General features: G+C 37.2%; 1 protein-coding gene across 6 annotated transcripts in view; it reads right to left on the bottom strand.

Moving 5' to 3' along the window:
• The window catches only part of adgrb1a (adhesion G protein-coupled receptor B1a), a 123791-nt gene that overhangs the window by 66765 nt on the left and 34490 nt on the right, over window positions 1–22536 (bottom strand). For all 6 annotated transcript variants that reach the window (XM_088410107.1, XM_088410105.1, XM_088410108.1 and 3 more), the window contains one exon: window positions 264–371. In XM_088410107.1, coding sequence (XP_088266233.1) covers window positions 264–371 — 108 coding nt within the window. The remainder of the gene's footprint in view (window positions 1–263; window positions 372–22536) is intronic.

Below are 22536 nucleotides of genomic sequence, written 5' to 3'. Positions count from 1 at the left end.
TTATATTGTTTTCCTTTTGTCAATGTTAAAAAGGATACCGTTTTAGCTATACTTATACAATTTTTATAGATAATAATCTTAATTATGGTCGGCGAGGCAAAGGGGGGGCACGAGATGTTTTCTTTTTCCTAGGATGGCTTTGCAAAATATAATTGAGAAGCACTGCTGTAGAGGAACTTCATTTTACTTTCATAATGTTTGGTTTGTTGCAGGTAGAGTGAAATAGGTGTGTCCACAACTAGAGTGCTGTTTATCTCTCTCACCTGTCTGGGGGTTTTGCTGTCCACTGAGGGGCTTGTCTACATCTTCAAGCTGCTTCCGACTGTCCACTGAACGAAGTGACTGACTGCGAGAAATATGCAGGTCTTTACCTAAAAGGAGGTAAGGGTAAGAGTGGTAGCAGAAGTTAGTTTAAGTTTGAAAAATGTGCACATAGGTCCAAAGAGCAGGTCAAAATTAAGAATGTGAAGTAAAGAATATTAATTCATGTCTCTTTTAATGCCTATGCATAATTGCTATGGTATGCTGTATTATGAATAAAGATTTGAGTGCCCCGTCCGCACTCACAGCTGTGCTGTTCTAAGAAGCTACCAACTCTCCTTTATTCTTAAGATACAAAAACAACTACTGCAGTATCAAGCACATGAAGTCCCTGTGGTTGCTAAATAGTTATATGAATGCCCCCCTGCAAACAAACGCCGGCGATGAACTCCTCATGATGATTAATAATGGGTGCCCAGATCTTGGTACAACGCTGAATGTACCTTACTAACGTTAGCTCTGAAGGCAGCAAGGGCCTCATCTCATTTCTCTCTTTGCATCCGTGCTTGTTGCATCAATTGACGTGTTAGTGCCTTTTACCAGAAGTCCGACAGAGGAGAGAGCAAGGTGGTAGGAGGAACAAAAAATTGGGGGGAAATGAGACAAGCATTCCTGACAGCGTTGCAAGCCTTGTTCTACATTACCCCGTTTGAAAAACAGAGTACAGTAGGAAATGTATTGTAGAAACTGTACTGTATATCAAAATGTACATGTAAGCATGCAGTCAAAACACAGACCCCGAGGGAATCATGGCAGTCTCCTCAAGGAGAGTTCCAGTCAGCGATGGTGAAGCTCCTGTTCAGATACCTTCTTTTTTTTTTTTTTTTTTAAACAGATTTGTACACTGCCGAAGCAAATTTGCCACATGTTCAATAGCCCAGAAAGAGGATTTCCACAGAAAATGTCAAATATGAATTAATCGACATGAATGCTATGTGGTTTCACAATGTCCATACCTGTCAAAATGCTTAAAAGTTTAAAAGGATTTTCACAGAAAAGGCAAAACGCAAAATTAATCACCATCCAGCATTTTGTTGGCTGTGATATCTTGGCCATTGATCACATTTCACCAAACAAATATAAACAGGAAGGAACAGAGAACGAACAAGAATCACACTGAATATGTGATATGTATAAGCAAATGTTCATCATTTGGCTGACATACAGTCATTGATTCAAAAATTCCTGTAAGACAGACAGAGTGCCATGCACCACAAATGACAGAGCAATTATGTAAATTAATAATTTCTTGTAGCTTAATTGTGGCTGTGCAGCAAAATGTCCTTTTTCCTCTCCTTGAATGTGCCTTGACCCTCTGGTCTTGATTGGCTCTACCAACACAATGGCTGAATTTTTAAAAAAGAGCTTTGCACAATAAGTGATTAATTGTGTCAGTTTCCTACTGATCTTTAAAATGACAAAATATTCTGTAGTTGTAAAAGCAGTGGAGCTATTTTTAATCCATTATTTATTCATTCCCGGTTTTCAAACACTAGCAAAATTGAATTCCCAAGTAAGTTTCTTTCCCTCAGATATTGTCACTGTCTAAAGAAAAACAAACATATGCTATAGCGTTATTACATTCTTCAAGTGTTTGGGAAACTAAAAAAAGCCCGATGCAGAAGAAGAACCATCAACTGCTGTTTTGAATTATTATAGGTATACAGTAATCCCTCGTTTTTCGCAGTTAATTGGGACCGAATCCCAGCCATGATAAGTGAAGATTGCGAAGTAGTGCGCCCCCCCCCCTTATTTTTTTAATGTGAAAAATCTTCATACTGTACATATTATTTAAGACAAATATTACTGCAGTACTGTACACATATTAACCTAAATGATTAAACCTTATACAGTATACTATCATTCGACTTCCGGGTGCCGCTAATATGACCACAGCTGCCAGTTACTGTAAAAGGTTTAATAATTTAAGATTTAAGTAAATACGTCTAAAGCAGTAGTTCCACATCCGTGGCAAGTGCATTTGTAGTTATCCCGTCTGTCTGGCATGCTGAAAACCGTCATAGCATGTCTCTCCGCAATATAGCCCACCCTATGGACTTTTCGTTTTCCTCAATAATGGAAAGTATCTCAGTGCTGTCACCCATGACGACGATATTTGTGCATGCCCTTAGTTATTCTGAAGAATTCTGATGTATCCAGACACCCCAGGCAGTGGGGTGGTGCAAAATGTCGGTCATCCTCACTCACATGCACCTGCATTACTGTAAACCACACTTCTTGAAAATGTACCGTAATCTTGTTCAGTACAGCGTAGCAGTTTGTTTCGATGAGTTTTACTGTATAATTCAACTTCTAGACATCCTTTTACTGCTTCTACTTAGAGCAGTGGGATGAGTGGATGGTTTATCTCTTGGTGCAGCTTAAATTTCACATGTTTGAAATCGATATCTGCCACCAAACTAGGACCCCCACCCCCGACACACACACATAACCAAATTTACGTACAATAGCACGTGTGTGTGCGTGCCCCCCGACCATACACCATACACCACACACAAACACACTCACGCACACGCACCCTCACGCTCACAACAGATGCCGCGTTGCTCCGCATCTATTGATTTTCCAGTGTGTTTTGATGTGAGTTTATGCATGAGGGACTGGGAAAAGAGAAAGGGCTAAAATGACAGAGTGTGGAGTGAGAAAATACTTGGAAATAAAATGCTGACAGAATAGGGGTGGCTAGTTCACATAAAGCTGTATGGTTGAATGGAGGATAAGGCAAGTGCTGACACCCAGAGGACAGAAGCAGTCAACTGCATGTTGGAGATAACAGGCAGTGAAAGGAAAAGCAGGGGGGAGGAGAAATGCAGGCCATGAAGGGAGGCAGGGACAGACAGGAGAAAAAATAATGGGACAGATAAGATGAGGGTAGGGAATTGAAGTAGAAGTAGGGAAAAGCATAAAAAGCGTCTGTGTGTGTGTGTGACTATATATATATATATATATATATATATATATATATATATATATATATATATATATATATATATATATATATATATATATATATATATATATATATATATATATATATATATATATGTACATATGTATATATATGTACATATGTACATATATGTACATATATGTATACACTGATGGTGTAGGCCCATTTAAGTAAGACTAGCTTAAGCTGAGGCTAAGACGTTGAAGAACTGTAATGCAAAGCTCATCGCTACAGGATCTGTGGCACACACACATGCATACACACAAATTACATGTTTTAATGTTTGGCAATTTTTAATGGCAATTTGTTGTGTAGGTGTTAATATCAGTATTTTGGTGCATTGCAATATGAAGTGATGTGTGTACCCTTTTTTGTAATATTTGATAATATTTTATCATAATAACATATTTGATGGATAAATGATAACTACACTAACACTTTGTGGTTTTCATTGTTGCTTTTTTTTTCTCTCCAACGCGAGTCATAGATTTGGCTTTGTTTCACTTAGGGGTACAGTGGTAAAATGGCTGAGCAAGATTAAGTCGATCTTGAAGTTGTTCGTAATATGAGGGAAAGATTTCAGCCTTAAATAAAGAAAGGATGTCAACAATATGATGGATAAAGTTGCCATGAGTTTATATTTCCAACAAACTCTATGTCCGGTGGATAGAATGGTGAATTTGTCAATACTCAAGCCGTGTCACTATCCAGCCACAAGCATGTCCGAAGTAGGGTCCAGCAAGCCAGACCACAATATGAAAATTAAAAGAAGCACTAAACAAGCTGTCAGCAGTCAATCATCCATGATGGACTCGTTTTCAAACAATTTACCAAAGGATGACAGCAAGGCAGCAAAACAACAAAACAACAAAGTAAACACATATCTCCAAGCATTGCTCAATATATATCGCAATGCATGCATGTATGTCTTGAAATATGCGTCTGCTGTATTGGAGTGTATTGCAATACAAGCCAGCACTAACTCAAAATATTAGAAATATGAACATGACAAGAACTTTCTCGTTAAAGATGTTGTGATTAACATGATGCACTGTGGATTGCCTTGCCATTGCTAACACTTCCTCCATTCAAAATTATAATTACTTAACTCAAGCACTCAGCACAAAACAAGAACACAGAAAATAACAATGATTGCAACTCCTGTGAAACTATGATTTATTTTCTATTTATTCTTTATTTATACATTATTTATTCTATTTATTGTTCATATTAATATGTGCCAAATGGAGGAGTGCTCCCTATTTTGTTGTATACCTATGTGCAGTAACAATAAAGGTATTCTTCTTTATTCTATTCCACACAAAGCCTAGTATCTATATACCGTATTTTCCGCACTGTAAGGGGCACCTAAAGCCTTGATTTTTTTAAAAGCTAATAGTGTATGGCGTTATATTTGTGCCACAATTACGCACGCGCGGAAAAAAAATTTGAGCGTTGAAAATAAAACTGAGCGAGCGAAAACAGATTTTGAGCGCAGAAAAAAAGTTCTTGAAAAGAAGTTTCTCGCTCAAAATTCCTTTTTGCTCGCTCGCAATAGCATTCTCACGCTCAACATCTCGAGATATCCAATCTCATTGGATACTGAGCTGTGTCAATCAAAGTGCTTTTACAAGCTCTGATTGGCTGGTTTTGTGGCACAAACGTAACGCGTGAGCAGAACTGAGCGAGCGCAGAGGACGACTCGAGCGAGCGAGAGCTCAATGTTGAGCAAACGCGATGTTGAGCGAGGGAGAGAGGAGTATCGCGAGCGAGAGCGAGATGTTGAGCGAGAGAGGGCTATCCCGAGCGAGCAAAAAGGAATTTTGAGCGAGCAATTTCTTTTTCTGTGTTCAAACTCCATCGGCGCGCGCTCAAACTCTTATCATTATGCGCTCAATAGTTTTTTTCTTGCTCTCAAAATCTGTTTTCGCTCGCTCAGTTTGATTTTCTCCGCTCATTTTTTTTTTCCGCGCGTGCGTAATTGTGGCACAAATATAACGCCATAATAGTGTGTCGTATAATCAGGTGCGCCTTATATATGGATCAATATTGAGCTTGGGATTGCTAGATGGGGAATGAACTGATAAAATAAGCTTTACCTGTTTCTTTTGTGTGTTTACAGTTTGTTTACAACCTTTGACAAGGTTGGTCATATTGACATTGAGTTATTATGTTATTGAAAGTTCACAGGTATTATTTGCGTTATTATTGTTATTAATTTCAGTATTACTATATTGTGATTGAAAAAGTTATAAAATATGTCAATAATTGAGGGTGGGCCTTATAATCCAGTACCCCTTCTATATGGAAAAGGTCTTAAATTATATCTTTAATTGAGGGTAAGCCTTATAAATAGAAAATACGGTACTATAGTAGTGTTTAGTGCAGAGACTTATGCAGAACCCATATCATTACTTGATCACTCTTGTATGTTGACATAACAACTGTGTTATACCTCAAAATATCTTAAACCAAAATGTAGAAGGATGAGTGTTAATTACTCTCCTGTTATTGAATTTAAATTGTATAGAAGGATGTTGGCAATCTTCTAACATTAAGATCTCAATTGTGCGAGTGTGTTTTTTCAAAAGAAATGTTGGTAAAAAAAATAATTATCATTAGCATTTATTATCATATATTATAATTTGTAAGCAAGGGTATTTTTACTTTAAGTATTTACAGTATTTAGTAGAATGTGATTACTGTCTTATTGTTTTCTGAGTGGCAGTTGTGCACTTTTCAGGAAAGCACGTTTCCCTTTTTGACAATGGTTAAGTAACAGCTGAATTCTATTTGGGGTTAATCAGAGGGGCTTTAAGTCACATCACATTTGAGCAGCTAAATTTGAGGTCTACAGAGCCAGCATGGTGAAACAGTAGCTTGCAAAATAGCCTCACAGTTCTAAGGTTTTGGGGCTGCTACTGAGCCAGGTATAGAGAAAAAAAAAAGCACAGTAAACTAATTCAAAATGTATTATTTTACCAGGTCTTGTGTGTGTGCTGTTTCATCATGAGCTTTTGTCCATGTTTATTTTCTCAGAATCATTTTCTGAGCAAATGGTGTGTTGCCACAGCAACAATGTTTCACAAAAAATTACAAACGTCATGTTTTAACATCACAGAAGCCGAAAAGCCCTTCAGCAAATAAGAAATAAATCTGATAGAAATGTCATAAATAAATACCCAGAGAGAACACATGCAAATGCAGCATGAACATACAAACTTCAACAGTCCGCGTAGTTGGGCCACAGATTGGATTCAAACCCTACAAATTTTTCATAAAAACATCTCAAATTGTACGTTTCACCAAAATCTATATAAGGTTGAAGCACATGTAAAAGCCGAAGACCAACAAAAAAATGCTCAAAATATGCTGAACCTTTTGTCCTGTTGTTAATATTTCCAAGAATACATCCTATAGATCAAACTGGCTTAAAACTGAGTGGTTAGGGGTTAGGGGTTTCTTGTGAAGACTTTCAAAATATCAAGTAAAAGCAAATCTCTCTTTTTTTTTAACCAATTAAAACTGTTGCTGTGGCGACACACTTTTTGCGAAAAAAAAAGACATTAATTTTGAAGGTCCAAACATTTGCAAATACAGTACCTCAAACTGCACTGAGGATCCAACTCACTTACCACTTAAATGAATTTAAGCTTGATAGAGAAAAGATGGATGGCCAAACACATTTACATTTTCACTATGGTGAAAGCCGATCATTATTGTTCAGCTGAGACAATTTAATGAAACATTAATATTGAAGAACTTGTGTCAGTCAATTTGGTCAAAGTGTTTTAATAATTGAAACTTTGGGTACATAGTACGTGCAACAACCTGGGCTCCTACATGATGGACTCAGAGAAGATTGTCTCTTGTGCAAGCATATTTACATTTTAATGAGAACCGCCACCTCACACAAGAGAAATCACCAGAATGACACAGAAGAATTGACAGTGAGAGAACTTGTAGCAAAGCAGCGTTATTTTATGAACAACGGCACACTAAAACATACTTAAATACAAATAAGAGCAGTAGTTGTGAGTGCTGTCCAGAGGGTAAAGGGGACGGATGGGTAATTGTACGGAGTGGTTGCAGTGTCAAGTTCTACTCTTGATTGCAGTGCACTCAACATAAATTGCCAAGACTATCATTAAAAAGAGCTGAACAGCGAAGGGTTAGTAAATGTTCATTTTGTATGAGAAGGAACCATTATCATAAAAAAATAGGGGCAATACCATTTAAAAATTACAGATAGAGTTGATAACTTGATAAGTTATTTGTTCTACAAAAGTACCAGTCTTATCAAGTTAGTCAGAAATAATCTCCATGACATTTACAAAAATATCAAATCTGGCCTGGTCCACAGTCAGTAGCAGGGCACATATATTGTAGATTGCAACCATGCAAGGCACATTCACATCTAGGGACAATTCACAGTATTCAGTCAAGCTAAAGCGCACATTCTGGGAATGTGAGAAGAAACAGGAGTACCTGATGAAAACCGACACAAGCACAGATAAAATATTTCCACAGGGAGTTTGAGGTTTGATGTGAGGCAGATGTGCAAACCACTTTCACTGTGCTACCAATTACTATTACTGGGGCTTGGCCTATCGCCCCGAATTATCGCCCTTCAAATACCGGGCAAAAATAATGGGAAAAATGGCTGATACTTGACGATTATTTTTAGTTTTTACATTTATATACACGATAACCTCTTACAGCAGTTGCAACATCAGTATCATCATTATTTACCCTATATATATATATATATATATATATATATATATATATATATATATATATATATATATATATTTGCTGATAAGCTTATTCAGCTCACCTGTCATTCAAAACAAAGGAAAAGGTCATTTTTATAAGCAATGAAAAGAACATGTCATTTTTACACACAATGATTAGGAAAGCAATGCAAAGAAGAAATGCAAAGAATTGACATGGATGTCACTCCTTTACACAGAACCAAGTCACAGCTTGTTTGAAAAAACAAAACAAAACATAAAATACATAGTAATACATAAATTAAGCTTAAATGTGTTACATATGACACCCATTCAAATACATGTTGTTGTGTGTCTGCTTCTTGGTTTCCCTCTGTTGGTCATGTTCATTGCAGAGTTTCTGTTTGTGACCTGGGGGGGGATCTCCTGCCGCACACCTTTAGATCATCTCCAATTAGCAAAGTATTTAAGTGCAGCAGAAGCTGAAGAACACCATCAGATTATTCTTTAATGCCTGTTACTTTGTTACTTTGAGCTTGATCAACTCTTAGACACTGTGTCTTGTCTTGTCTTTTGTCGTTGTTTCCTGAGGAAGAACAGTAATTCCCCAAATATAAGACAGACCTGTGTATACTAGCTCTTAATTTTGGGTTCACATTATGGTGTTTTCAATGTTACCGTATATAAAATGCACCAACACTTTGACAACAAAGTAGAAACTATAGAAAAACAGAATAAATCTAAATTATTGTAAACTCTTGATATTTTTTTTCTGGTGTTCGTATCCGTAAATTATATATGTCTTGCACGTTGTTAAGCGTGTTTCAGATTTCCCACATTGTGAACGCCTCGCCAGCATAATGTATGTGCTTTTGGTTTATGATTGTGTGTATATGCTGAAAGACTGCAAATAGAAAACAAGTCGAATGGATTACCTTCCCGTGTTCTCTAACCGGTACACTCTCAATTGAATCAGCTGGAGACATCGTAACTTTTTCCTCCCTCTTTTTAAATTATATTATCCTTCATGTCTGGGCCGTTCATTCCGTTTTTGGTCTTTTTTTTTCACACAACACTAGTAACACAAACATATATGGCAAGAATGAATTGTTACATGCAATTAATGCATGCAAAGTAAAGTTTATTTTTTGAAACAATATATTTACTGTTGACTCCTGCTGTTCAGGGGAAATATCAGAGATCAGATTTTTTTCTCTCCTTGAGTGGGGCTAGTACTGAGCAGAGCAATGAGCACGGATGCTCAGAGGTTTTGGGGAGGGTGGGGAGGAATTTGGATTTGAACATGGTTAAAAGCTCCAAAAAGTTTCATTAGCATGATACAGGCCTTTTGAGAAATGAAAAAAAAAGAATGTATGGTAAAAAAATGAAACGTGTTCATTCGTTCGTTGTTTAACAGAACCCTTGCATCTGGTCAGTAGGATTAACCTGTAAAGAAGTGTTCTATAAAGAAATAAAAATGTGTTTAAAGCTGGTATACTTTGCTTTTCTGGAATTATTACAAACATTAGAGTCCTTACATTACAACATTTTAGAGCAATTAACATTGGAGAATGTGGTGAGCATTTATGATTCAAATGATGTATTGTATTTAATTGCCTCCCGCGTGAACTGCTCACGACCATAGTAGACTCCATTTCACTCGCGGCCCCGAAACGGATGAGTACAGTCAACATAAATACAAAGTAAACACTTTCAGCCTTTTGCCAAGCATTCAATTGAGTGTTTTTTTTTTTACATTAATGTGGTTATTCTGAAGCCCTAGTTCAAGAGTCAAAAACGCAGTGCCCGTCGGCACCAGGTAGCCCCTAAGGATCACATGAGTAGCCCATAGACCTGTTGTGCAAATAGCTTACAAGTGATCATTGTGATTTTCTGAGAATTTGACAAACAATTATACATATATTACATTTACATTACAAATTACACTTGATTTTTAAATTTACTACAGCTGTCTCTTAATTATTATGAGACATAAAGCATTATTTGACCTATGACAAAAATTATGACAGATACTTTGAGCAAATTCGCCCTTTCAGAAGTGTCTATCAAACTGGTAGCCCTTCATGCTACTCATTACCAAGGATGGAGCTCTTAATTTCCAAAAGGTTGGTGATCCCTTCCCTATATCATGCTGAATTAGTTTAAACGTAAAGCAAAACTAAATTCCTTTTAAATGCATCCATGATTACTTGTCACTCAACTTTTATTTCACACCTCAAGCAGTCTTGTTGTGAGTTATACCAAGAACACAAGCTATCACACCCTTCTGTTTCACAGAGCAGCACCTCGAGTACTATCTGCCAAACCACACTGTCTATAAATACATATCATGTCGGATACTCCTTGGTTTCAGGTGCAGGTCAGCCAACCAGACATTTCAATTCCGAAGATGGATGTTCTATTTTAGAGGGAGCGATTAAAAGAAAAAAAAAAGAAAGCTCTCTCTTTAAGGTCCTTCAGCATGGGGATCAGATTTCCCTGTTTTTCACGCGTTGGAGTGACAGCTCACTTGGTAGGGCTTTATTTTTTTGTCCTCCTTGAATCACACATCTTTGTTGCTGATAAAGCTTGCATGCGCAGAAAGTGACTTAGCAAAGTCACAGCCTTCCCAAAGTTTGCCGGTCATCAATGATGATACAATTTCTTCATTGTTTTAACCAAAATGTATTTACTCAATTTAAAATCAACAGAGAGTGCTTTGAAACAACTAACTGGTGACCAGTTCAGGGTCTAACTTTTCTATCACTCAAATCAGCCGGGACAGGCTACAGCTCCTCTAAGGGACAAGCGCTATCAAAAAAAAAAATAAATAAATAAAAAATGATTGATGGAAGGGCCCTTTTCAAAGTTGACTTTTACACCACTTTTTCTTTTCCTCAGAAAAAGGCTGTTTATGTAAGACCTGTCCAAGACAGTGTCCATGACTCAAATTCGCCCCCGCTGTGCTCTTGTGTGCAGGTCCTCCCTGCAGATTCCACATTCATCTACAGCGAATGTGTCATTATTTCTTCTCTAAATGTTTCTCCAAGTAACTTCTGCAGTGCATTAACCACTCAAATTTAACTTCATAAGGGCTAGAGTATAAGCCGAAGGAACATATTCAGAGGCGTCCAGGGATCGCAGACCTATAAGCCTCAGCTCCTTTGGCACACATACAAACGCATAGAAGCACACACGAATGCAGATCTCTGAGCAATGCAGTTTAGTCTTCCCACGCTTTACAATGCTCTCATACATCAAGCTCTTGTCTCCCTCCCCACACAGTGTGGGATGGTGACTACATTGTGACTCAGCGAGAGAGAGCCACACAGTGAGAGAAACAGTGGTAGAGGTGGATAAGGAGTTGGTGGAGTGGGCACTGGGAGTCTGATCATGGCAGGGAAATGAAAGAGGTGTGCAATTATAAAGTTTGGATGGGATGACAGCGAAGTATGGGTAATGTGGTCGATAGCTGTGGGTGTGTGGAGGGGAGCGAGGTGAACTTTGTAAAACTAAGATGGCAAAATAAACAGCATTTCTGATTAGCTGCGTGGGTGTGTGATATTATGCTATGGAATCTTTGAGTCTCCACCCGCAGTAAAAATATCAGTAGTTCCATACCAGACGTCCATCGGTACAACAAACATAACTACAATAATCTTTGTATATTTATGTTGAATTTTGACATTTCTTCAGGAGTTTATCTTATCATTGCTTTTCCAAGTGTGCAAAAGTGAGACACTTCTTATAGATGAAAATTTTGGACGTCTCCCCAATGACTTGACTTTGATTCATCTCTGAAGGAGCTAAAAATCGATTTTGTCAAGACAGTTGCAGTTTTTGTAGCTTTTATGTGCCACGATCCCACTGAAAATCGTTGACAGTTTTCTACGAGTGATGTGGTTTGATAACCCTGAATTAAAACCTGGAAGGTATGTCAGATAAATAGGCTGCCATAAGAAATGTGTTATTGTTTACCTGGAATGGTGACTGCCCCCTTTGATTAGTTTATTTATTTTTCACTATCATTTGAACTTGAGGATAAAGGAGGTTGTTCCAGAATAAGCAGCACAATTTTATGCAGCAAGAAAGAAGGATTTACTTTGTTTTGTTCTGTTTTTTTTGTTTGTTTTGTTTTTTTTTGTTCTTGAAAAGAATGAATTTGTTCAGTGCTTTGTATAAGGGATGGAAACACTGGACACCAAGAAAAATTAAGTGAGATTATTGTTTAAAAAAAGTAAGAGTGGGACAATATTGTTGTTGAAAAAAAAAGTAAGAGTGTGACATTAAGGACAAACGGGATTTGGTCAGATAAAGGCATATTAAAATTGTTTCTGCCAGGCAAATGCATTGTCTTACGAGAGCCGCAGTTATAAAGCTAATGAGGGGAAGAACAGTCAGTGCCTCTGGAGGCCCAAGAAGTCATGCATAAAGCAGCATTTTGTTCGGATCTAAAAAAGAAGCAATTGCAGTAGGCTCAGATATACAATATTTATTTTTTATTTGTTGATAAATTACTTGCTACTGTGTATAGTCTAGATCGGTGGTGTCAAACATACGGCCTGCGGGCAATGCAAAGATCGGCACTGCAATTTACAAAATAGAGCGGTTAACAAGCGTGAGGTCCAAGATGCTGTCAGATGCAACTCATGTTCGTGCTCGATAATGGCTCACTCCTCCTTTGCAGGCTTCCTCGTGCTCAATGAACGTAACAACACACAAAAATTCTTATTTTTACAAGCAATGTGACGACGAGCACTGCAACTTACAAGATGAATTGACCTGTTGCCAACATAGCGCTAATTAATTTTCTCATCGCTTCACTTACATAAAGTGGAACATTCGCATTAGCATTGGCATTTAGCTTTGTCGTACTACTGCTCATTGCAGGTAAAATCGCCCCGAAGAGATTACCAATGGGAGGGGTGGCCATCTGGGCCACATTCACCTTTACAAAAACTAATCAGTCTTACATTTCATTTTAAATTGACTGTATTTACAACTCAGCAGTTAGCACGTAGCCGAAATGTATTTGCCACGATGTCATGACTTCTTCTTCAAGAGTTGTTTTTGTTTTTTTAATCATTACATTGGTGACACTCAGTGTCCAGAATGAGAAACTATAGCACCATTTTACTCTGTTCCAAGTGTTTTTCATAAAGTTGTAGAAGCACAGATTTTGATTGGGGAATTTTCCTTCCTCTGGATATGCATCTTTCATTGTATTTAACTGATTAATTATTACATAAAATATGTATTTTTTGAACAAATCAAAAAAAGATCATAGAAAATGTCTATTCTTTTCATTCAACTTAAGAAAAATGCTATATTGTGAATCTGTGATACAAGGAATCCAAAAGGAAGTTAACTGTATTTTAACCTAATCTTAATTACTTTTTGATGATATATTTACAGTTGGCCCCGGTGATTTGGGTTCTATTTGGGTCCGGGCCAGAATGCGGAGTAAAAAGCCACATGTACTTAACGCTAATTGTTAGGTAGACAGTATAGCATGATTTAACCTGTCCGGCATGCTTTAGGTTAGATTTTCCCTCATGCGGCCCCTGAGTCCAAATGAGTTTGACTCCTCTCGTCAAGATAGATGGACTTCTGGTTATTTGATGAATGGCTACAATGGCCCATCAAAGCTGTGCTATCAGAGAGGAGATGGTGGTGTAGTGTTTTGTGCTGAAATAATTGAGAATGGCAATGCAATCCTCTTTAGTGGTGAGTGAAGGTATGTAATTTACTCCTGCAAAATGTGTGAAGTTCAAATTGACCATTTCTTGTCAAGGTATAAAAAGAAGTGGCGTCCCACTGTCCTCAAACCTCAATCCTTTTGAGAACCTTTGAACCATCTGAAAAGGGTGCATGGGAGCATGAGGGTGGATGGCAGTACAACTACCAAAAAGCAACTGTGGGAGGCAATTATTGAATCCTGAAGTGAGATAGAAAGCAGTAAAAAGACGAGTAAAGTCAGCCATTAGGCCGCGGCATGCCATTCGGAACGGCTTATACGTGTGTGTGTGTGTCAGTATATTTCTCTCTCTCTCTCTAATCCCTCTGTCTCTCTCTTTCCCTCTCCACATATATATATATATATATATATATATATATATATATATATATATATATATATATATATATATATATATATATATATATATATATATATATACACACACACACACACAAAAAGTACAAAGGATTTCTTTTTAATTTTGGCGTGTCTTTTGGCGATAGAGTACACATGAGTATGCACTGCTTTGAATGACAGCAATACAAGGCGCCAAATGTGGTGAAACTTCAAAATTAAAAGCTACCATAATAAATAAGGAATGGACATACACTTGCCACTTCAGGATGCTAAAAAATGACGTAGTAATTCAACTGGCATGTTATTGCATGGTGCCTGTAGTAATTAAACTGGCATGTTATTGAATGGTGCCTGCCAGCATTTAGTGCAGCCTCTAGCATAAATTAGCTGCTACCTAGAAGTGCTTGTGTGCTCTATATCAGATGGTGAGAGCAGTCAGATTACTTTTCAATGGCAGTTTAATAGACGTAATTTTAGATAGGCGTACCTTAAATGCTGACAGCCTGAAAGGTGCCGTTTGTAGTCATCGCTTTTTAACATACTAGGCTGAGTGGATGTGTGTATATTGTGATCATTATCTAAAATCTTTGCGTGTGTATATAAATGTGTGTATATATATATATATATATATATATATATATATATATATATATATATATATATATATATATATATATATATATTGTGGCATCACAAGGGGACGTGTAGTAGAGGGCCGCTACTTCCCCTTCTGTGCACCAATGCCACACCCCAAAATGGCCGAGATGCCGAGGACTCCAATGCCCAGCATGCCTCACTGCCTCAACAGGTGTAGCTGATCAAGTAATGGGATAAAAGCCGACCTGGCTGATTGAAGCGAGGGACGGTGCTGCTGAGGACGAGAGACGTGAAGCAAGAGAGTATCACCAAAGACAAAGCCAGAGAGTTGTGAGAACAGGTTTTATTTGGACTTTGACGTCATATATAAGGCACACCGAATTATAAGACGCACATAGAGTTGAACCCATAGTACTGGCTGGGGTCGCATTATGCAGCCACTAGATGGTGCTTTACTAAATCAGCAAAGCCATCAAAACTTTATTAATAGAATATTAACTTTACACTTTGTATGGATATTATACTAAGAAACATTTGTTATTAAAAAAATCAGATAAAACAGAGAATGCGTTATTGGTAATTGCTATTTAACTACTAAACAGGAGCCGCAGAGAGCAGAATAGATCCAGATCAAGCCATGCACTTGTGAACGCAGCGCCGCAATTCTTTTGATTTTCCCCTTGGTGTTGATTATATATTTTTAACCCGCTGTTACGATATGGAGCACAAAGAAGTTAAGAATCAACGAAAGTCAGGGAAATTTAAACGACAAACATGCAATGGTATGAGTTTGGAGCCAAGCCCGGGTGAAGGCTGGCACCGCTGTCTTTTTATATTTTGCCTCTGCGTGCATTATATATTTTTGACCCGCTATTACAATATGGAGCACAAAGAAGTTACGAATAAAAGAAAGTCAGGGAAGTTTAAACGACAAACATGACTATGGGGCCACACACTCTTAAGTCCTCAAAAAAAAAAAAAATCGTGTTGAGCCAGCAAATCAAGTTAATTAATCGCGCCATGTAGGCTTTAATACCCTTGGGCCAGGTCAGTTTGACCTGGATTTTTAGGCATAAATTATAGTTTATGCAGTCAGCACATGATTTGATCCGCATATAAGGCGCACCGGATTATAAGGCGCACCGTCAGCTTTTTAAAAAAAATACGGTATATATATATATATATATATATATATATATATATATATATATATATATATAGATATATTTTTTTTTCATCAATCAAATATATAGACATCTTATATAAATAAACTGTATTTATTCATTTAATACCTAAAGTATATGCAACCCATTATGAGAAGTACAGGATGTTTCAATGGAGGATCGGTATAGGCTAAAGTAGCAATCTGTCGGGTCAGACAGATGTGTGAGGCTGTGTATGGCCTTGAAGTTTGACAACAGGGATATGAATTCAAGACTTTGTTTGACCAGGTGCCAGTGGTTTCTGTGCAGTTTTAGTTGAAGGTTATGGAGGAACTTGTAAGTGGGGCTGAAGAGGACAGAGTTACACTAATCAAAGCATGAAGTGACAAGAGTGTTGACAAGGATGGATGCAGTAGAGCAGAGTCGGTTGATGGAAGTACAGTATGCTGACCTCCTTCTCTTAACGATATGTGATGTACTGCGTTGTATCAAAATGTGGACTTTTGCTCTGAACGCAAATGGATATGGCAATATGAACAAATGTCTAGGTCAATTATTTTTAGTTTGTGCAAATTGCATGGATCTGTCTACCATGTGCTAAGTGGCTTTTGTATGTGTGTGTGAGTGTTTGTGTGCACATATTCTCATGAAATAACTTGAACAGTTGGATCTCCTGACAACGTTTCACCTCTGTGTGTCATTTTAGGTGATATTGCTAAGGAGAGCAGCCATCGCAGCCATCCCGCAGAGTCACCTAATCTTAACAAAGACACAGAGGCACCCCGATGCAGCGAAAAAAGGGATCAGCACCATTCTCTCTCTTTTTTTTTAATTCAGATCTGGCACATAGTAGCAATAAACTTGTACATCGCAGTCTGATCCAAGACAATTCATAGTCTATGCCATCAAATCTAATGAACCGCAATGAGACAGTCAGACCATGTCCTCACAGTCAATAGAGTGGGATACACTGACAATTCTCTATTTTCTCCTTCACACCCAATTTCACCCTTCACAGATTCACAGTCCCTCAATAATGGAGTATTTGTTGGAGAAGTGACAGGTTTTAATATCCAGGATTCCTTCACAACATTGTAAAAGGTAAATGGTGACAATATGGCTGCCAGAAAACACCATACCTATTCCACTCACATTGCATCCTTTCCCCCAGTCATTCTACATGACTGATGGTGAGGGAAGAAAAAAAAACTCAGTGTCATACATTCATCTTTCTCAAGTAAGAAACATTGAAGAAATTTGAAAGCACTTTTAAAGCGTCAAGTTTAAACAAACCCTCAAGCCACATTAAGAGAAACCTGGAATTCATATTCCGATAACAGGTTGCAATGACAATAACTTTATGTAATGTTTTTTTTGCAGTTTTTTTTTTTCCATTACCAGTGCGGGTCTGACATGAGCATAATGCTTTCTAAATCTGTGCAAGAGCAGGTTTGATGTTGTTTTCATATTTTCTAACACTCACAGCTTATTGAATTTTAAAATGGGCGTTTTGCTCCATTGTGAGCGTGAATACAGCTTCCTTGATTAGCCACCAGTAGGAACGGCTCTTCGTTGAAATTGGTACCGATTGTATGTGTCCATATGTTCCTCTAAATGCAGTGCCCCATGTCGGGTTTCTGAACACAAAATAGGTCAGTCAAAGCCAACCGCCACCTCGATTGCATTAGTGTTATAGTCAAGACCGCACCAAACAAAACTAAGACATAATTGAGATCAGAGAGTATTAAGGCTGAGACAAGACCAAGACATTTAAAGGTCAAAAACAAGACCCTATATATATAAAAGAAATAAAAAAGAGCAAAATCTTGTAAATTGTAATTTATCTGTTTGAGTTTGTAAAGTCCGACTGAATGTGAAAGCACGCCAAATCAACAAACGCGAGAAATGTCAAAATTGGATGTAAAGTTCCCATCAAGACCCTCTCTGTTTGAACAAAAAAGGGTGAGTCGTTCATAAATGATAACTAATATTCAGTCACAAGGCTTGTCCTGTCATATGGCACGATTGAGCAGAGTGATTAGCACACTTTTGACATACGCATACATAAATACAAACATTCCAAAGCAAATGATCAAATTTCTCTTAAGTTGCTCAGAAATAAATGATTACAAATAAGTCTCTTTGTCTGACAAATGTATACCAGTATCTTATAGTGACTAGTGGGGAAAAAATAATGCTTCCAGTTGATGGCAAAATCAATGTAAAAACCTAATGCCATTCATACAACAGAATAAGTCATGCTTCCTGCCAATTGTGTGCTGAATTTAAAAGGCCTAATTTTAAAATTACATGAAAATAACACCATCAACGAAATGAAGAAAATGGCAACAAACATTTAAACAATGTGAGTTTTCTAACGACTTTGTTTTAAGTTAAAGCTTTTAGCTTTTACATTTTAAAAGTGAATAGCATTTTTGTTTTTTTTGATGGAATCCCCTGAAGGCAGCAACCCCTTCAGCATTTCTCTGTATTACCTCATGGGCAAGTTGGCCCTGGCAGCAAAATAAAAGCTGACTTAGCTTTATCATTATCACTTTTCACCTTCCTCTATGTCCACATCTGTGAGAGTTCATACCAGGTTTAATTTTATCAATGCATAAAAAGCAATTATCTAGAAGTTGAAAGGGTTCAAATTGAAGATAGATATTGGCCAAAACACACAACGTACTAAAAACGTATTGAGAGATGCAGACAATACGACGTACTGAACTTACAAATTGTCATTGAAGCTAAATGATGGCAGAAATATTTATGGTAAATAGAATTACAGCCACTAATCTTTATTAGTCACAAGATGATTACTGTGGAAAATGATAAATAGACAACCATTCTTCTATCTATAGCCTCCCTTCCTTTTGCAGTTCGGAAAAAAAAAAAAAAAAAAACATTTGAGTCTCCCTGCAAACAGGCTGTGGCAAGCATCTAGCTGTCATCCATCTTCAATTTATTTCTACCCACATTGTACCCCCAGTATTAAGTACCACACCTTGCTGCCTGCACATTCACGCACAATCTAATGCACATATCAGCTCTACACTCTTCCACAGTCAGCCACCCACCTGCAGTCAACAGGGACCAGCACTTGGTTTCAACACTTTCTGGTGTGACAATTCTACATGCTTAACAATAGACAACTAGTACATCTAAATGAGAAATAATGTATTACAATTACTTCAAGGGACGATATAATGGAAAATTGTCATGGATTTCAGGATCTAGCAAATTTGCCTGTGCATATGACAAATATTTTCAAAGAGCTGTTTTAAGCTTGCTTCAATACAACCAGCAAAGGAAAAAAAGAACTTTAGATGCTGTCTTTCCTTCTCTTTTACCCTAAATGTGATGAGTTTTCATGAAATTAGGCTGATGTCACAAACATAGGTTTGACTAATTGACGAAAATACCAATTTATCACAGAGCTGTAATTTTGTGATTTTTACAAAAACAACCTCCTTAAGGTCTCAACTTTCATTTCCCAGCAGTACAAAGGCTCAAACTGTGATTGAGGTGAATGAAAATAAGGGATTAGTGGATGATGTGCATCAATGAACGATGATGAATGCCTCAAAAGCTTAAACGTGTTTTCTCAAAACTAGGGATTTCAAATTGATGACATTCAAATTGCTGTAACTTTGTCCATTTTTGAGCTACCCCTATGTATTACACGTGTACATCATTTTGAAAAATTAAATTCAAATTAATCTCATTTTTCAGAGATATAAGCCTGACTTTGTGAAAACCCATCTCGTATAGTTTTACTTCTGAGCACCACAGGTACACTTTAACTTGTAAGCAGATCAAGTCAATCAAGTGAATGTTTTGCTACCTGCCATTTTCCTATGCATTACAGTCGTTCGTCCACACCAAGCCCATCTCCTGGCAATTGGGTTAGAACTCATTTTCAGCCATTAACCGGACTAAAAAAATAAGCAGTGTTGGGAGTGATGCATTACAAAAGTAATGTAATTACTGTAATGCATTATTTTTTACTGTATCACAGTAATGTAATAAATTAGACACACAAAAATAGTAATATTGTACTCGTTACAAATACGATGCCGCTTTCCACAGTGGATTCGCCACAGAATTTGGAAACCTTGTCAGCAAGATCGATGTTGCATCTAGCAATAATGACAAGCTAAGCTAACGATAAGTTTCACTGTACAATTGCTATTAATAATAGTCTATAAATGGTCAATATGTATCAAGATGAAGCATACAAAACTCATGTTAGCGAGTACGTTTAACACCTTAACAATGCTGTAGGCTAGCTGCTAGCGTTAGCCCAATCCAAACAATGGATTTTTTTCAAAAGTCTGTTCCTAAACTAGCCAACTTAACTTGAATTTGAATATTAACATTAAAATTGTGGATTGCACAGTTTCTGCCTAAAGCATAAACAATGCATCACCATGCTGTGAAGCTAAGTAATGAAGGGATTGAAATACAAAAAAAGATTTTGTATATTGTCATGTCTTGAAAGATTGACAATACAAAACAGATTAAATGATTTGTATTGATTTTAGGCTGAAGCCAACCTTCCACTGGATTAGTAATGAGCATAATGAGCTACATTTAGAATGGCAAATACATATTTCCAGTGATGGTGGTGAGAGTAATATAAAAGTAATGCAATAATAGTGTAATGCATTACATTTCAAATAAAGTAATATTGTACTGTAACTAATTACTTTGAAAAGACAGAAATAAGTGATAAATAATGCATTACAGTTTTGAAGTAACTTGCCCAACACTCAAAATGTGTATGTCAAACCCAAAAGCACTCACGATACACACATATGCACATTCTTCACGTCAACCTGTTTAGCCTGGAAGGGGTCTCCTCCCACCTGCGATCCCTTCTGAAGGTTTCTGATTTTCCCCAAGTTGGGGTTTTTGAATTTTTCCTTCCCCTTCTGGGAGCTTTGAGCAGGGGATGCTGTTCTGGACCTACAACGAAAAGATGGCTCTGTACGACTTCTTTTTTCAAAAGAAGTCTCGACATGACCTCTTTTCATCTCTGAAGCCTTTTGGGACTTCGGTGATTCATGGCTATACAAAAATGTTTTTGTTTGATTGATGATTGATTCTCCTAGGACACTGCACACTATATGCAATGTGAAAAGACGCTCATTCAGAAGATGACTGATAATGCACTTGATGCTTTTAACTCTCATTATATTTGTTTGTTGTTTTTTGTTTTGTTTTTTTGCTCATGAGTTTTGTTGCCAAGGTGTGTTCAATTGCAATAACATTCAAACAATGATTATTATCGAATGTCTCTGCTAAGTTTTAGTTTTATTGAATTTTACTTCTAAAAATTCCATTTCCAGTGTGCAAGGTGACCTGTTACGATGTCACTGACAAAGGTGGGTTATGTGACGCGTTAACACGGTGCTAGCAATAACTTCTAAAAATAATGTTCAGTTTTCCATGCTTTTTTTTTCGTAAACATGCTCTTCATAATGAGACTCACAAGCCAACCACATAAGTGATTGTGATTGGCTAAAATAGATCAAATGTCATTATAAAGCATGGGAATAAGGATAGTTACACAGAAGCACACTTTGACACTTTGAGTTGTGATGAGGTAAAACAAGAACAAAATGGTGAGCCCCGTTAAAGCTACAGGTAAAACGGCCTTCTTTAATTGGAAGTCTAAATATTAATTTCTTATAAAGAAAATTAAAGAAAAGGATGTCTATGTCTAATACACATTATGGTTGGGACTAAAGTGCTTCTCCAAGCCATCCTGATGAAACATCTTTGACCGCAACATGTTTCTACCAAATTAGGGGCCATTAATGCCGAAGGGGACAAAGACAATACCACACAAACAAAACAAATGAAAATTGATTTTGGGCCTGACGTTTTTGTCTCAGACAAAATGGCAGCCATATATGAAGCGGCTCACATCTTTGACCAGCTGTGAGAGGAACTCATTCATGGCTCTAGTTGCCAAAACACAGATGTTCTGCAAACAGATGTTCACGTAATAGATACATGTGGAGGCTCAATAAGAAACAATTAAGGGAACTATTTTAACTTCTGCAGTATACGGCGTGAATATATACAGTATGTGTACACTTGAGCCTTGGGGCTATTTTGAGCAAAACATGCAGGACAAAGCAAAGCAGAACACAAACAATTGTTTGTGACATGTTTAGTTTTTCTAAATAGTTTGTTTTGACACGTGGGAATTGTTTATATTGTGAAAACAGGTAAACAGGTACAGCATATACCTCCTTTAATTATTTATTTTAATAAATCCAGTATTTTATCAAGTAAAAAAATTGAACTCTGTAATTCCTCAAAACAAATAATAGATATTGAACAGAATAAACTAAAAATAGCTGCAAAGTGGAGTCAAAGTTGGAACGTCAGTTTTACAATTAGGATGCCTCAGATTTATATCTCAGGCCCTCCAGTGTGGAGATTGCATGTTTTCCTGTTTTCTTTGAGTAATGTAATTTTCTTCTTCTCGCACATTCATGTCAGGTTAATTGAAGACTCTGAATCATCCATTGGTTTGAATATGTCTGTGCTTCTGCAGTATATTTATTTATTTAGCCATCATTCCAGGATGAGCACACCTCTCAAATCTCATCAGCTAACCCACAACCTTAATGT

The sequence above is a fragment of the Hippichthys cyanospilos genome, chromosome 3 (genome assembly GCF_059441005.1).
Source record: "Hippichthys cyanospilos isolate Australia breed blue-spotted pipefish chromosome 3, RoL_Hcya_1.0, whole genome shotgun sequence".
NCBI classification, from domain to species: domain Eukaryota; kingdom Metazoa; phylum Chordata; class Actinopteri; order Syngnathiformes; family Syngnathidae; genus Hippichthys; species Hippichthys cyanospilos.
This window is presented reverse-complemented; position numbering and strand designations above follow the sequence as displayed.